This window comes from Arachis stenosperma, chromosome 4 (assembly GCF_014773155.1).
Source record: "Arachis stenosperma cultivar V10309 chromosome 4, arast.V10309.gnm1.PFL2, whole genome shotgun sequence".
Classification (NCBI taxonomy): Eukaryota; Viridiplantae; Streptophyta; class Magnoliopsida; order Fabales; family Fabaceae; genus Arachis; species Arachis stenosperma.
In genome coordinates, this window is record NC_080380.1 from 1,169,187 (window position 1) to 1,185,421 (window position 16,235).

General features: G+C 35.3%; 1 protein-coding gene across 4 annotated transcripts; it reads left to right on the forward strand.

Moving 5' to 3' along the window:
- Window positions 1–3,096: 3,096 nt before the first annotated feature.
- LOC130972989 (uncharacterized) lies at window positions 3,097–15,071 on the forward strand. Of its 4 annotated transcripts, none has more exons than XM_057897352.1 (16): window positions 3,097–3,587; window positions 3,682–4,346; window positions 5,353–6,096; window positions 6,502–6,939; window positions 7,024–7,095; window positions 7,239–7,319; window positions 7,481–7,521; window positions 7,615–7,702; window positions 7,775–7,927; window positions 9,030–9,206; window positions 9,347–9,426; window positions 9,505–9,574; window positions 9,658–9,759; window positions 13,999–14,104; window positions 14,259–14,346; window positions 14,560–15,071. In XM_057897352.1, exons 1-16 carry the CDS (start codon window positions 3,227–3,229, stop codon window positions 14,738–14,740), a joined length of 3,447 nt encoding a protein of 1,148 aa, XP_057753335.1. In that variant the 5' UTR covers window positions 3,097–3,226; the 3' UTR covers window positions 14,741–15,071. The 4 variants fall into 4 exon arrangements, 3 of the variants coding, with proteins under 3 accessions (XP_057753335.1, XP_057753334.1, XP_057753333.1); XM_057897351.1 differs by having other exon boundaries at window positions 7,484–7,521; window positions 9,027–9,206; XM_057897350.1 differs by having other exon boundaries at window positions 9,027–9,206; window positions 14,560–15,070.
- Window positions 15,072–16,235: the final 1,164 nt, after the last annotated feature.

Here is a 16,235-nt window from a genome sequence, read left to right on the forward strand (position 1 = left end):
CATATTTGAGTTGAGAAACTAACTAATTTCAATTGATGGTGACAAACATTATTTTATTGGACAAATAATCCAATCAGTTCTTTAAATGTGTTTAATTAGTGTTGCAGGCCAAAAAAATAAAATAGTTGCAGTAGCCTAAAAAGATAGAAAAATAAACAAGTCTTTCAGTGGGCTTTCAAGCACTCAAAGCCCAAAGAAATATTGCAAAAATCAGCTGAGTTGAATGAAAACATATTCAACCCAAATCCAAATTAACTACATCAAACTTCTCATCCAAGATTGAAGACTTACCTCTCTCCACTTACTTTGGTCAGTATCAGAACAAAAGAGATAGAGCTTCGTTCAATTTCTCTTTTCACCGTAGAAGAAAGAAAGAGAAAGCTTAATCCAAAAAGCAAAGGTCTAATCACCTAAATCAAACCATAGTAAGCTAAGTTAGAAGATAAAAGTGATTTATTTCTATTTGCATGCATGTTAATTTCTTCACTCCTTCTCCAACTTTCTATAATACCATTTTTGGTTAAATGAAGAAATAAATCTTTGATCTCTGCTGCTGTAAATCAATGGTTCACAAAGTTTTTTGGAGTCAAAGCACATTATTAATGGTTTGAATTTGGGTTTACCATTGAACAACTTTCTCTTTGCTACTCAAATGTCTTCGGTCAAGCAAAAAGGGTCTGTTTCAAAATTCTTAATTTAGAGATTAATGGAAGATAGTGAAAGGCTAAGTTGGTAGCACATAGTTTGAGGAGTTGACTATGAGTAATGCATCTCAACAACATGCATGGAGATACAAAAATAAAATTTGTTGTTCCTGCTCAGGTAAGGAGAGATAACAAGTGTTTTGAGTTTTATGTTCTGAGAAGAGTTCTCTGAAGAAGTTCATCAACTTAGACAGTGTTTCCTAGTCAAAGGAGCATTCCGCAAGAATGAAGAATTAAATCAGAGTCAAGTAAATCTGGTTTATCACATGCAAAGAGGCTGTTGAAGTATCAATCTCCTTCATGGTTTACAAATTGTAATTTCTTTTCAATGTTTATCTTTCTGTAATTTCTTGAGGTAGAAGGCTGAATGAGAGAGTAATTGAAAGAGCCTAAAAGTGGAAAAAGGCAGAGAAATACACATGAGTAAAAAGTCTAGAGTGATTTCAGATTTTTTTAGGTTGATTTTGTGTCTTGTATCTTGCACCTGTGAGGTATCCCTTTCTTAGTTGGGTGAGCACTAAGAGTGAATAGTTAGGTATTAGCATAACCAAATCAAGTTAGGTTAGAATTTGAGTGTGAAAGGATTGTATCAATCCTATGGAATTGATGTATGTAATACTTTAATTATGGTGAAAATTCCACCACTGTTGTGATAGAGACTGGATGTAGGTTGCATCGTACAAGGCAACTGAACTAGGATAATGATGGTGTCAGCTTCTCTCTTCCATTCTCAGTCATATTTTCTGATATTCATGAGACAAAATAAAATTGTTTCATAAATTTTTCGCTGCTGACTTCAAACAGATTCAGACTGAAAGTTTATTTTAAAAAAGGTTATATATTTAAGTTAAAAGAAGGTCGTAGATTCAACCTCTTTCTCTAAACCTTCTACAACCTTCAAACTAGCTACACGATACATTAAAGCTGGTCAAACTTGCATATGACAGAGAGAATAGAGTTGTGTGAAGATATGATAAGTAAGATATTTTTTCTACTAACTTATTTGTGCAGATGTTGTAGGCAGAATTGGTCTTGGAGGATGTAACAAGCTACAACTTTGCTAGGACTATATAAAAAAGGCTAGTGCCACTAAGAGTAAAATTATTTGTCTGATTTGTTTTGATTGACGGGATCAATTTAAGGAGAGACTAAGTCGATTTGGGGTTATTAATCAACAAGATAATTTATCACCACTTATTTTTTGGTTATAGTTTTTTTTTTTGACAAGTATGGTATGCATGAATATCGTATATTGGTAGACTATGGTCTTGCTTGGGTATATTGAAAAAACATTTTTTAAATTGGACTGAGATATCAAATAGAAAGAAGGAATGCAAGAGATGAATTGTATACTTTTATACGATTATTTGAAACATATAATTAGAAAGAAATAGAAGAATTTTTAGAATAAAGAAAAAATGATTGAGGAGATAATTAACATGAGAAAAGTATATGGTACTAATATATTATCTGCCAATTTATTGTCAATAATAATTAATATTAAAAACACTTCTACTAGAAGACACATGTATAAAAAGACATATCCAAGAGACATATTTATAAATACACTTTTATTAGACACAACTATAAAAAAAGACATTTCTATTAGACACATCCACTAGACACTTTTATTAAATATAACCATAAACAAGAGTTGGCCAAAATTGATAAAATTCTTGTTGGTTACATAGTAGGATTGATTAATATGTGCTTTTTAAACTATAAAGAATGATTAAATAAATTATAACGAGTGGTTAAGTACATATTTCTTTTGTTATTGATTACTATGCCAAAATTAGTAAAAAATTATTTTTTTATTCGCTTGTTTTATTTTATTTTGCTCTTACTTTTTTATTTTGTGACATTGTGATTCAAGTGGTGTTTTTCAGTAATGTGGATACTTAATGTATTTTTTTAGGTGTGAATATCACAAATATGAGAGTTTAATTTGTGTGGTTTATTTTTTTTCTTTCAAAAAATACAAATACAAGGATTAAATTTGTGGTTTATAATTTTTTCCCTACAAAACTAACCAACGGATTTGTTTATCTCTAAAAAAAAATTTCATTTCATACAAATGTGAGGTACAAATTTCTTTATTACTCTAAATTGATCAAATAAAACTTAGCCTCCAATTTATAAATTTTAATTTAAAAAAATTATTTTTATAGCCATAAAAAATATACTATTTTTTTATAATTAAGTGTAACACAATCTAAATTTTCATAACCAAGAAAAATTAGCCCCCTTTATAAGATTTGTTTGTTTTCAGGTACTGTTATCCTTATCCTCTACGCTCCAAGGGGAAAAAAAAAAAAACTGACATTGAATAATTGCAGTAAATGTAAATCTGATAACCACTGTGGATTTTAGTTATTGTCATCATGTCATCCGCCCATCCCTACTAAAACTCGAAAGTCAAATCCGAAGCGGGACCAAAATGGCGCATTTTCCCGCACAAAAATTCTAGGTGTCCTTCTGCTTACTCTCTTACTCCTCCAGAGCCCAACCTCATTTCAACAATGGAACCTTCCAACAACACCGAAACCGAAGACGAGACCGTGGCGCTTCGGAGGAAGAAGTTGCGCCGCGTCAGCTTCGCCGACAACGAGATTACCTCCGTCCACATCTTCCGCCCCGACGACTCTTCTTCCTCCGACACTCCTCCCGGTTCAGTTCCTTCCTCCTCCCCCTCCCCCTCCCCCGAGGTCGTAGGGTTTTTCCAGGACCTGGCCGGCGACAGCGACGAAGACGACGAGCTCGACCTCAAGGAGTCCTCTTCCCCGCCCAACCGTGAAGCCGCCGATCTCAATCACTCCTTTCTGAGACCACTCGGTTCCCCTTCCCCCAGTAGCAGTAGCGCCGCTCCTTCCACTGACGATGGCGAGTTGCGCAACCCTTGCTGCTTGTGTTTCACTTTTTTTTTTTCTTTTTTCCCGTCGTGTTTTATTTCATTCCATTCCATTCCATTGTGCAGAAGATGATTTTCGAGGTCCGGTGTCGTCCAGTTTCATCAGACCCGAACGCTTGCCGGACTCTGCTGCATCTGATGATCTCACAATGGACTCAACTGCCTTTTCATTGCATTACCGGAGTCTTGCCAGGTCGGATTTTGAAGACTTGAAGACACCCTCGAGATTCAGTCCTCAGTTTGAAGAGACATTGCCGAGCCAAGGCTCCGGCCGCTCAGCCTCCACTACTGGATGTTTTATGGTTCTTTCGGAAGCCAAGATGCAGTCTCCTCAGTCCGGAGTACCTACGGATCCCGTGAATTGCTGTAGAGATTCCAGTGACATGAGTATGACTGGGTTGGACCCGCAGAAGTACGATTATGACAGACTCTCTCCTACTTTGGACGCAATCCTTGTAGAAGGAAGCAAGGATTTGCCTGCCATCTCCCCTTTGAATCCTGAGGCTGCAGAGTCACGGCTTAGCTCTCCAGTTGATCAAGTCATCCGTGATTTATTAGACAACAAGGGGAATCATATTGGTGTCGATGATTCAGTTCAGCCACATGGCACCCATGATTCTGAGGCTGCAGATACACCGAACGTAGGTCCAGCTATGGGTAGAGTTGGGAAACATGATACAGTCCCAGATGATTCCCTTCACCAAATCAAAACTCCTGATACTTCAATCAAGGCAAGGACCATTTTTAGTTGAATGTTGATTTGCATTTTGTCTCATGATGTTGATACCTTTTTTGTAAAATTTATCTGCAATTCCATGCCACTCCCTGGTACCCCAAAATACACTTACCTTTTATTCATAAGTAATTAGTTTGTCAAAAATGCTATTTGCACACCAAAATTAGCCACTAAAATCAGCCACCATGTATTTGTGTATAAATATATGTGTAGTTTAATTAATTTTTAGTATTTATTTTGTATTTTTATGTGTATTCTATTCTAGTGGCTGATTTTAGCGGTTGATTTTGGGGTAAACCTAGCATGGTTGTTAGGTTATTATTCAATAGTACATGCACAATGAAGACATAGAGACAATCACACAAAGGTACATGGACACAAGAAGACACAAATTTTACATCTTGTTTGGTAACAAAGTACATGACAAAACAATACATTCTCAATCATAACAAAATGTCTGTTGTACCCTCAGCAGTAGCAGTCGGCTCCCACCATCATCGATCACCGTGGACCACAGATTCATTATCATCCTCCAAAAATCATCAATAGTCAATAAAAGAGCAAACAATATCCCTGAAATGAAAAGAAGTCGAGAGGAAGGATGAGAGGAGGCTCAATAATGGAGGGAGGGAGGAGAGGAGGAGGTGAGAGGGATGGGGAGAGAGGAGAAAGGAGAAGAGGCTGTTAGGATTGGAAAAATGAAAAGAATAAAATTTATGAGAAAAGAATAAGGGAAAAGTTATAAGAATCTGTGTATAAACATTTTGGAAGGATATGTATTTAGTGTCCATTTGTATACCACCGTGTCCATTGAAATTCTGTCATAGCAATCAATCGGTGAATGTGTGCCACTGTGTCATGTCTCCTATGGACAACCAAACACGCCCATACGATTGTAGAATTGCATAGTATATAATGATAATTTTGTGGCTGTCATCGCATCCAGTAGTGCATCTTTTGAACTACAATGCATACTAGGTGATACTTGTTACCTTCTGCAGGAAACCAAGAAGTTTGTTGAAGATGCAAGTGCAGCAATCCATAAAGAGTTAGACTTTCTTATTGCTAATAGTGCAAGAACTCCACTAATGATGGGCAACTCAGTTCAATCAAAACTTGGTTATGGTGTTGCCCAGGTGAAGGGAAGTAATCTTGAAGACAGAGGACAAATGTCTGACATTAATGAAAAAGATTGTGAATACAATCAAGTTGAAACTCGAAATGCTTCTTTAGATGAGCACCTCAATGGTTTAACTCAAGGGAATAGGATGAATCAAGGTTCGATCATCACAGATTCCCATGGGATTGACTCTTTTAGAAACCTTGCGATGCTAACTGATAATGAACAGACTGTTGACTCAAAAACGGGTGAGCAAGATTTTAGTTTGATTTCTGTTGACTTCCAGAGTGGCAAAAATTCTAGGACTGGGGAAATCACAGCTTCTTGCCTGCAGATTGACCAAACAGATAGCACAGTTGAGAAAAGAAAAGATGATGTTGCAAGTGTTACATATGATAATCCATTTTCTTCTCCTGTGATGTTGTTGAACCAGAAGCGATCACAACATGTGGAATGCCAAAGGACTTGTTCTCATGAATTGAAGCAGCTGAAAAAGCATAATGAATCTGTTAATAGTGGTTTAGGGCAAGATGCTGAGAGCAACTCAGATGCAGCAGCTGATGGATTTGGGTTGTCTGGGTTTGAAAACGGTGTAAAGACTAGTACAGATTGTATGATTTCACAGGTAAAATGCAAGCGATTTATGTTAGTCATGATTCATGGAAGTAATAAAGACAATGTCTCTGAAAATCATTAGTAACTTGAGGGGCATCTGGAGTCATATATTAAATGATTGATGAAAGATTTTGTTATAAAGTTTAGATATTTAATCCATCTCATTCCAAAAGCTTTAAATTTACGAAATCTATTTCAGTTTGCCCAATTTTGCTATGGTTAGATTTTTCCTGTGTTAAATTAAAATTTTGACCCTTGTGAAATGTACTCGATATGTCTAAAGGAATCTTAGCCAATCTAAAAAGCTAACTCCTTTTGGAAGGCAAACTTTCCTTGCCTTAAGATGTTGACCATTCAGTTTTTTTTTTTTTTTTTTTTAATCCTCATTTTTGTCACTGATTTCATGCTTCTTAAGAGTGCATCCAAGAGAAAACCAGCTGAGAGTCCTAGTAATATGGTTTTGTTTCTGAGCACTCCTAGCAAAGAAAGTACAACTCTGTTGCCATCTCTTCATGGGTCTTCGAGTGAACTGCTGAACAGTAATATGCAAGACTTGTCTAATAAAGATAACTCATATGGTCATTGCCATCTTGACAACAACTGCCGAGGGGCACCCGAAGTAGCTCTGAGCCCTGTTACCAAGTCTGGCTTTGAGTTTTCTTTTGAGAAGAAAAGAAAGGGTATTGAGATACAATTACCAGGTGATGGAGACAATAAAGACAAATTTGGGAGGATTATAAGAAGTCCAGAGGTCCATATTGGGAATAGTGATATACAACTTAATTCAGAGCAAAGACGTTACATGAGCAGTGGAAAGAAGCTCAGAGATCAGACATGGAATGACTGGGCTGATGTATGGGTATTTTTTTATGTTAAGAATCAATTGTAGTTTTGGTAGTTTCGTTAGAGCCTCTTAAACTTCTAAAGTACTTTGCAGTTTCTCAAGAAGTTCCTCGGGAGCACACAACATTTCCTTTCTCCGTCAGTTGATAAGCTAAATTTACGATTGGTAAGTCATGAATGTAGACTTAGGAAGTAATAGCATTCAAATAAAATTGTGGATATTGTTGCTTATTTTGTTATACAGTTCATGCATATTTTATCATCAATATTCTGTATCAGTAATTTATTTATTTTATCCTCAATATTTAGATATGCAAGCTGGAAGAAATTCTTGTTCATCTGCAGAAAGTTAAGCAATGTGAATTTCTTTGTTCTGACATTCATCCTCAGGTCTGTTACATTATTTAGTCAAGTTTAATGCATTTTGCAGTTTAATTGTGGGCAAACTTGAATTTTATAGTGATTAGAACAGATTATATTAAATATTAAGACAATATGCAATATGTTAATTTGATGTTTGCTTATGGTCATGTTTCTTGTTTTCCTTTCAGAAGAAAATAGCCGATACCCAAAATGTTTCTAGACATAAAAGGTACATTCTTTGACTGCATCACTAAGTTTAAAATGGTTCACATTATGTTTGTGGAACAGTTTTGCTGTAATGATAGATTATATAACCTAGCAGATATGTTGAAGGAAGAATGCTGATGCTTAATATATCATATGAGAAGGCTAAATTGCAGTTAATGCGTATGAAGCGTGACAGATTGCTGGTATTCTATCTTACATCTTGATGTTTTGCTGCACCTGCGGTTGGTGGTGGTACTAAATTTCATTGTTTACAGAAAAAAGTACAGCAGTTGAACCATGGCCTTCAGGAGTCTAAGGAAATGGAGTTGCGGTTCATGGCATCCTTATCTAAGGGTGTGGCAGTGGACACTCAAGCTAATGATATTCGTATCACTACTAGCTTGCTCAATTCTGAGGGAAAATGTCAGGTATTTTGATTGGATATATACATATGCAATTGTTTTAATAATCCCTATCAAAATGATGCACCCAAGCAAACTCGTTGTGTTATCTTTTAAATAATGGTGCTGTCCCAACAATTTTTATAATGTATTTGTTCTTAATTCTGTTTTGATCAGTGCATCTACTTATGTAACGCAACACTATCATCTTTGCAACACTAAGCTCAGATAGTCAAGGACAGTGTAGTACTAATAGTGTGTATTTGTGTTTCTTATTTTGTGTTAGAAAAAATTTAGAATAGAGATATAAAGGAAATATGAGGCTATCTCCCCTAATATGTGTGCTGTGTGGGGAAATGCAGAAACAGTACAACATGTCTTTTCCAGCAAATCCTTAAATCAGAATTCAGATTAACGGGTTTTATGGGAAAAGAAAGACATTTGGTCTCTATCTAGTATAGTGTAAAGCTCAATGATCATTTGACAGGACCTTTTTTTTTCATGGACATATTAAATTAAGAAAGTTCCGCTTCATTTATCTTTTTATATTCTGATTGTTTCGAGGACCTGTTAAGTTCCTGTCTTCTTGCAATGTTCTTTTCCCCAATTTAATAATATTCTTTTACCAAAAAAACAAAAAAAAGAAAACAAGAAAAGAAGGAGAGAAGAGAAAGAAAAATAAAGGAAATAAGCGACAACTCTTATAATTACTTCGTAAATAGAAATGGACCACTGATTTCATGAAGATAATTGATATTCTTAAAATTTCCATGTTATACTAACAGTATATCTAGATATTCTAAGATACTAACAAGTTTCTTCCCAAATCTGTTTTTAGTATGAAAAGAAAGCCAGAAAACAGTTAAGGTGCGTAATTAAAACCGTAAAGTTCATATAACTTGTGCTTTCTCTTTCAACTGATCACTGTTATAAAGAAATATTTTAATTTAGTATTTCACCTGATTTGTGAACTTCCTGTTGGAAAGTTTGATGTATTTTCCTTATATATTGTTGCTAGTTTCTCTTTGTGGTTCATTGGTGCAACTCTATGATAGATTTAATTTATTGTTTGCTTTTTCTTTTCAATTGATGATATTTTAGTGCTTAATGCTTGTTCTTTTGATAGAAGGTGATCGAACTGAGGCAGGAGCTTGAAAATTTGACTTGTAAAGCAAAATCCTTAAGTGAATTCTTTCATAGTGTTTGCAAGATTGAAGGGGTTCAAAGCTATATTGATACCATAGAATATGTTCGTGATTATATCCAGAAGAGAATGTGTAACAAGTTTATATTTCAGAGTTTTAAGGTCTCTCAACATTTTTTGTGCTTGCAAATATATATATATATATATATATATATATATATATATATATATATATATATATATATATATATATATATATACCATTACCTGACAAAGATTTTTGCTTCTACCTTTTCTTTAAGCAATGGGTTATTGAAGATTTTGAGCACACAGATGGTTGTTACAAAATTATTCTCAACTATTGTGGTTATGTCATCCAGAGGTTAGCCATATTTGATTTCTTTTTCCATGATTTATTTATTTTACTTGAAGCATTAAGTATATGTTTGGTGGAATTTAGGTTTGCAGTAAATGCTAGTCTACCTAGCATAATAACTTCAAACGAATTGAATGATGTGAACATTATGAAGGTAATTTATTTTTCAATGTTTTATTACAATATTCAGTATTCATAATTTTTTATTTTCTAATATGGAGAAGTGTCTCGTTTCAGACTTTTCCTGACATCAATGCTTGTTCTGCATTTGAATTTGTCTTAAATACCCGTACCACTAAGAAATGCACAGATTCAATAAGTTTGGGACAAGAAACACAGGTAAATTACTCCATTTGTTTAGTTATGTATTCATATTTTCCCCTTTTAAAAGGATTGGTCCACAAATTGCTTTTCTTTTGGCTAATATGCTTGATATAAACAAGGCAAACCAATAGGAGAATGGATTTAGTGAATGTGATTTATAGTTAAAGCCAAGAGCTGAGGATAGTAGCTGAGCCTTGGCTAACTGCTTAGGAATGTAACACACTAACACTTACAGCCACTATAATTATGAGATAACTGTCACCATCCTATGCTAATAGGCATAGTTTAACACTTTTAACTACATACTAGTTTGATATTTGTACATTTCATGATTTAACTCTTAGATGTGATCTAAGACCAGTAGGTTCTACATTTTATTCCTATAATGGTATTAAGCTATTTTATGCTGCTATATCTAAGAATTTCAATCTTAAAAAATTGGGTTAGTCTACATCTTGCTTATTTGGGCATATTAAGGTTGCCTGGTTGAAGTTCTCCAAATTTTGCTATTGATTCTGGAAAGCAGAATGGAAATATTTCTCTATCATTGGCTGGTTTGCCACCTGAGTTTGACTCTTGAGCAATATTTCTTGGGCAGTGCTTCTTCATCTTAGAGGGATGTCTTTGCTTGGTTACTCTGAATCAACCTGTACCTGTGCTTGTTTCACCTCTATCTGATGCTAACCCCAACTTTTTTCTAATCATTCAGTTATCCTTCCTACTAGTTTTGTACACTAGATTTGTGGTAAAGATGAATGTCTGCTGTGCACATTTTACCACAAATTCAGTCATACTCAGGGTTATGGTGTGTGATGGGTAGTGCATAGTGGTTCATTTATTTTTCTGTTAGACTGGGAGTGTTTGAAATAGATGTGTAAGTGTAAACATTTTCAAACTGGTTAGAAACAGGTTTGGAACCACTTAAAAAATTATTGGTTCAGTTTTAAAACTATTTAAAAAACCAGGCCCTTTTTTTTCGTAATGGTATGCTTACGGACCAGTTTAACAACCAGTTTATTTGAACAGTCCTACACAAGGATGAGAAGAATACATGTTTAAAACCCAAATAGTAGCAAGGTTTCCTGCATTTTGAACGAGAACAATTACAGAAGATGTAAATGACAATGAAAGATAGAAGTCCTAGGAGCCTTCCAGCCTCTAGGTTCTCGGATCTAGTTTCAAATCTGGTCTGCCTCCTACTTAACCCACTCACATGATTGAAATCTCCTCTAGTGAACTCTCCACACCTCACGCTGCCCACACACTGCTGACTAAATGATAATTTGTCTTCAGCCACAGTTAATATAGAGTAAGTACACAACTACACATCAGTTTCAAATGCTAACCTATAGGTAGGCTAGCCTAATGTAGGATATTATTACATAATTATAGATGCACAATACCATGGAGTTTGATTACTACAGATGTGTAATCCCACAGAATTTGCAGATTTGAATGAGCAAATCTCTGCTGGGATATCTGCTAATATAATGGCAGATATTCTGTTGATATTCTGCAATAATATCCAGTCAATTCTAATGACATTCCCCCTCAAATTGATATTCGAAAAATCTATGAGCATCAATTTGCTAAGTAGGAAATTATGGCACTACGTTGCAAGGATTTTGTGAAGATGTCTGCCACTTGAATGGACGTGGAGATCGAAGGTAGAGTGATAACTTGGTGGTCAGATGCCTGATGGATCTAGTGGCAATCTACCTCTAATTTGTCCATTCGTGGTGTTGCAATCTGGATGGTACTTGTGTTGTCAGCATGGGGTGTTGTTGGTTGAGCTCGTAAGAAACCCAGATTAGAAATAACACCAGGTGACCAAATAACCTCGGAACATGCTAAGTACAATACACTGATATTCTACTTCTGTGGATGTCTGACAGTCTTGCTTCTTGCATTTCCATGAAAATTGGAGCATCACCTGGAAGCATCACTAACAGGTAGATTTCTGTGTGTAATCAGCATCACTATATGCTTCAAGTTGCAGTCAGAAGCCATTAGGTATTTTCATAATGTGGTGCACTACTGAAAGATGGAAATTTGGGCATTGCATGAATTTGCTTACTATGTGAACAACAAAAGAGATGTCTGGTCAACTGTGGGTTACATATATAAGACTACCAACCAACTTTTAGTAAAAAGATGGGTCTGGTAGAAGTTAACCTTTATCTCTTCTACGTTTCACATTAACCCCAAGGAAAAATTGAGATGCTCAAGATCTTTCTTGTTGAAAGTTGATGTCATGACTTGGTCTAGCCATGATTGGTGCATAGAGACATTCGTACCTAGCAAGCCTCAGACATGGACTTCATAGGAAAAAACGAGTAGTGTCACCAGACATAATTTCAATCAATACACTCACATATCTTGGGGTTTCAGGCATTTTTTGAATGCATAGCAGATCCCACAGATACAAGATTTAACAGGAGATAATCAAAATTTAAGAAAATATTAGTTTAAGTACTTAAAACAAGTAATCATCAAAACTTACATATAAGAGTGATTTTCCTCTTCAAGCTTAGGCTACTTCAAATGGGGTTTTGAAGATTTAAGCTAAAATAATAGAGTACAAAATGATGGGTATATAATATTAATACAGTGCAGAAAGAGTAATAAAATGAAAAACAAGATGAGTTTCGCATATCAAAGAAGAAAGCGGGTATAAAGAGAGGAGAGAAGGGAAATGGGTGACACAAAGGTAGAAGCTCGGGAAAGGAGAAGAAGAAATGGACAAGAAAAAAAGAATGAGTGCGTGAGAAAATGTGGCCACTAGTGTCTCTTTTATTTGTTTATTTATTTATTTTCTTGGTCATCACAGTTGAATGCTGCTGTTGCTTGATTTCAAAGATGGCCTCTTGATTGGAGCCCATCACCACAATGTCATGTACATAAACAAGGAATACCACAATTCCTTTAGAAGTCCTTTTTATAAAAATGGTTGGATCATACTGATTTTGTATGAAAGAAAAACCAGTCAGTGTTGTTTAGAACTTCTCAAACCATACCCTTGGTGCCTGTTTCAATCCATATAAAGAATGTGCTTTAAGGTCAGCCTGGAGGAATGCATTCTTTACATCAATCTGGTGTGTTAAGGCCAAGATTTGGATGCAATAATGGCAAGAATGGTGTGCACAATAGTCATCTTGGCAATGGATGCATAGAACAACACCCAATGTTTGATTTTCTTCCAATGCTATTAGTTTTGTTCAATATAGCTTGTTGCCAACGTTCAAGTTTGATTGCCTGTTTGTTGGATGAAGGTATAGAAACATATGCCAAAGTTGCTGTCATGGATAAAAAATGGAAGAAAAACCATACTTATCAGGGGTTCATAAATGTCTGAACTACGCTGTAATGGAGCTGGTAATGAATCAAATATTGGATCAACAGCCATAGGGTGATCTCGGGAAGGGCCTCTGGTGTTCAGAAGCTTGATTAGGAGTAATAGCTGGATATCGTTTGGTATACCAAGAAAGGTTTTGATGATGCTGGCTCTGCAGAACTATTAGAAAACAATAGAAAAACTGATACGGGGATGCACTGATATTGTTTGAGAACTTGTCTGCTGAAGGTCTTCCTTTAGTATAAGTTCATGAAACTACTGAGTGATAAATTTCTTTTGAAATTGAGATCTGATTTTGAAGGTATTCTGCCATAATATCCAATAATGTCAATTGGCATTCCCTTCTTCCTTGCCTAAATTGGGCTTATTCAACTTACTAAGCTCAAGTAATTGCTATTCGAGTCAGCATTTTATAAATAAAAGACTTGAGCAAGACAGGTGCATCGATGTATCTTTTTCATACTTCAAGCCAAAAGGAAGTTTGTTTGACAGGTATGTTTGATATAAAAACCATTGTGTTCTCTAATAAATTAGATTTTAGTATGGACGGTCCTTGACCATGCATTCTTTTGTAAGTGGGGTTTATAATATCTTAGTCAAACCTTTCGCATGGGCTAGGTTGTACAATCTAAGAAAGCTTGTGTCCTTGATATTCCGGTTGCTTTATCCGGCTGAGGGTTTGTTTCTTTATTTTATTTAATAATACTGGTAGCTGGCCAGAAGAATCTCAGGCTCAAGCAATTATGTTTCTAGTTAGAATTTCATTTTTCTTTCAATTTCTTTGGCTAAATGCTTGCTTTTACAAGTTTGTAGCATGCAATTATCAGAGTAGGAAATGGATGAATGCTGGATTCTGCTGAAATTTATTGTTGTTATCACTGACCTGCTATTGTATGCAGATAACTAGTTCACTTCTGAGTAATTTGCTAGATGTGGTTGAGGAGGTTCAGTTATCTCGCATAGAAATTAGAAATCTGGTCCAGGCAAAGTTCTTTTCACATTCTGGTAAAGAAAGTTCTATTTCTGAATTCTGGAGTTTGATTCCCAATTATATGCAGAAAAGTCTTAAAATTCTTGATTACATCCTTGCAATTTGAGAGTCTTGATCATGTTGATAAGGACTTAATTGTAATTTCACTTAATGTATGTCGTTTTGCAGGTCAACAGCTTGATTTGCAGCTAGTTTTCATGGACTTTAGTAGTGGTAGGAAAGTGAAGGTGACTTTTGATATGACATGCATAAAATGGTAGGTCCTGCCGTGGTCTTTCTATTTTCCTAATACACCCAACACCCCCCCCCCCCCCCCCCTTCTCTTTCAAAAAAATAAATGAAAATCCTTATTTCTATCATTAATTCTAAACGTGTTTAGTATTATTTAATAATTTCATTCGGAAGATCAGTTTTATTTGTGTTTTGTTATTAAAGAAGCTAATTGGTTGGACAAATTGTGTCTGAGCAGTGGGGCTTATCCTGCAAAGGTCCTTCCATCTCAAATACTTGGTCATACCGGCATGGAACATGACTCGCCTTTGTCCCTTGTATCTCAAGTAAGAATTGCAGCTGAGAGTGTGGGAGTTGGATATTTGAGAATTATTAGGCTTTGCAGGTGTATCTCCCGGATAATTCAGCCTTGCACTTAAAGAAGCAAAATCGACGGCTGCTTCTCTGTTTGATTTCCGTTATTCTCAATTTTTGCCATCGGAGATTTTTCTTGTATACTTGTACTCTTTATGCTACTATATATACTTATAACTGGTAGGATGAATAGAAAGTTTCCCCGGGCCAAAATGAGTTTTGCAAATTATCTTATTTTTTTAGAACGTTTTGTCAAAGTAATTTCATTTTTTATGGGTATTGAGTTATTTTACATTTTTCATTGTAGAATTGTCGCGTTCAAAGTCCTGTATGTTACTAATATAAGATGTCATGAAATATTGAAAATAACTTCACAAAAACTCACCTGGAATGTAGCTTCTTTGGGATTGAGGCATGATGAACACCATTCAAAAATTGCCAAACAAATCATTTCACCAATGCCATAGCCATTAGTTTATGAACTAAATAAATTCAATAAGGCATCATAATTTATAATAATAACAACTTATAGTAACTTACGTGGTTAGGAACTTTAATTCTCTTGCTAGTTACAATAATCATAGTAGTGTAAGGGTCATTATGTGTTATTGTTTGTGCTTGTTCCTTGTTTGAAACATGACAGCCCATTTGGCAGTTGGATAATGCTTTCCGATATCACTCAAGTTTCTTATTTATAAAATAAGACAACGTAATTTACAACTTTTTTTTCTTCATCTTTTTCCTTCACACTTAAGAGAAAAGAGCAGAGAGCAAAAACAATAAGATATTTTTTCTAATTTGAGAACTGAAATAAAATAAAGATTAGAGAAGGTAGATATGATCAAATGCAAACTGTGCAAGATTAGGGCTAGGATTTCATGCCAGTTGGACCAGGCTAGCTTATGTTGGACTTGTGACACTAATGTTCATGATGCTAACTTCCTTGTAGTTAGGCACTCCAAGACGATCTTCTGCTAAGAGGGTTCATTGTCGCCGTTGTTGTAGTTATCGTACTCAGAGGAGAGGAAGTCATCTGAGGCAGCAGAGGTAGATGGTACCAATATCATCGGTGCCGATAGGATAAGGAGGTAAAAGTCGCAGAAGATAAGATCGGACTATGAAACACCGAATGAGTCCCCAAAACTCGAAGCTACTTCTTCAAAGATGCAGAAAATGATAGATTTGAGAGAGAAAGAAAATTAGGAATGAGAGCGCAAGAAATTCAAATCATAAATTTGAAATGAGAAAAGATTAAATCTTACGTAAAAGTTTTGAAAAAAATTTCAGTGAGCCAATTTCAAATTTCAAATTTCGTTTGTCAAAGAAAAAAGTTGTACGAAAAAATTGTTGTGACATGGTACTACTGTATTTTCTTGCCTTCTACGTGATTCAACTAGAATACATACTTGTCGAGCACCACATGTCAATCAAAGAACCATCCACTACATTTTTACTATATATTAATAAATAACTCATCGCACCACGTGTCAATCAAAGAACCATCCACTACATTCGCGTATCAATCAAAGAACCATCCACTACATTCTTATTATTAATAAA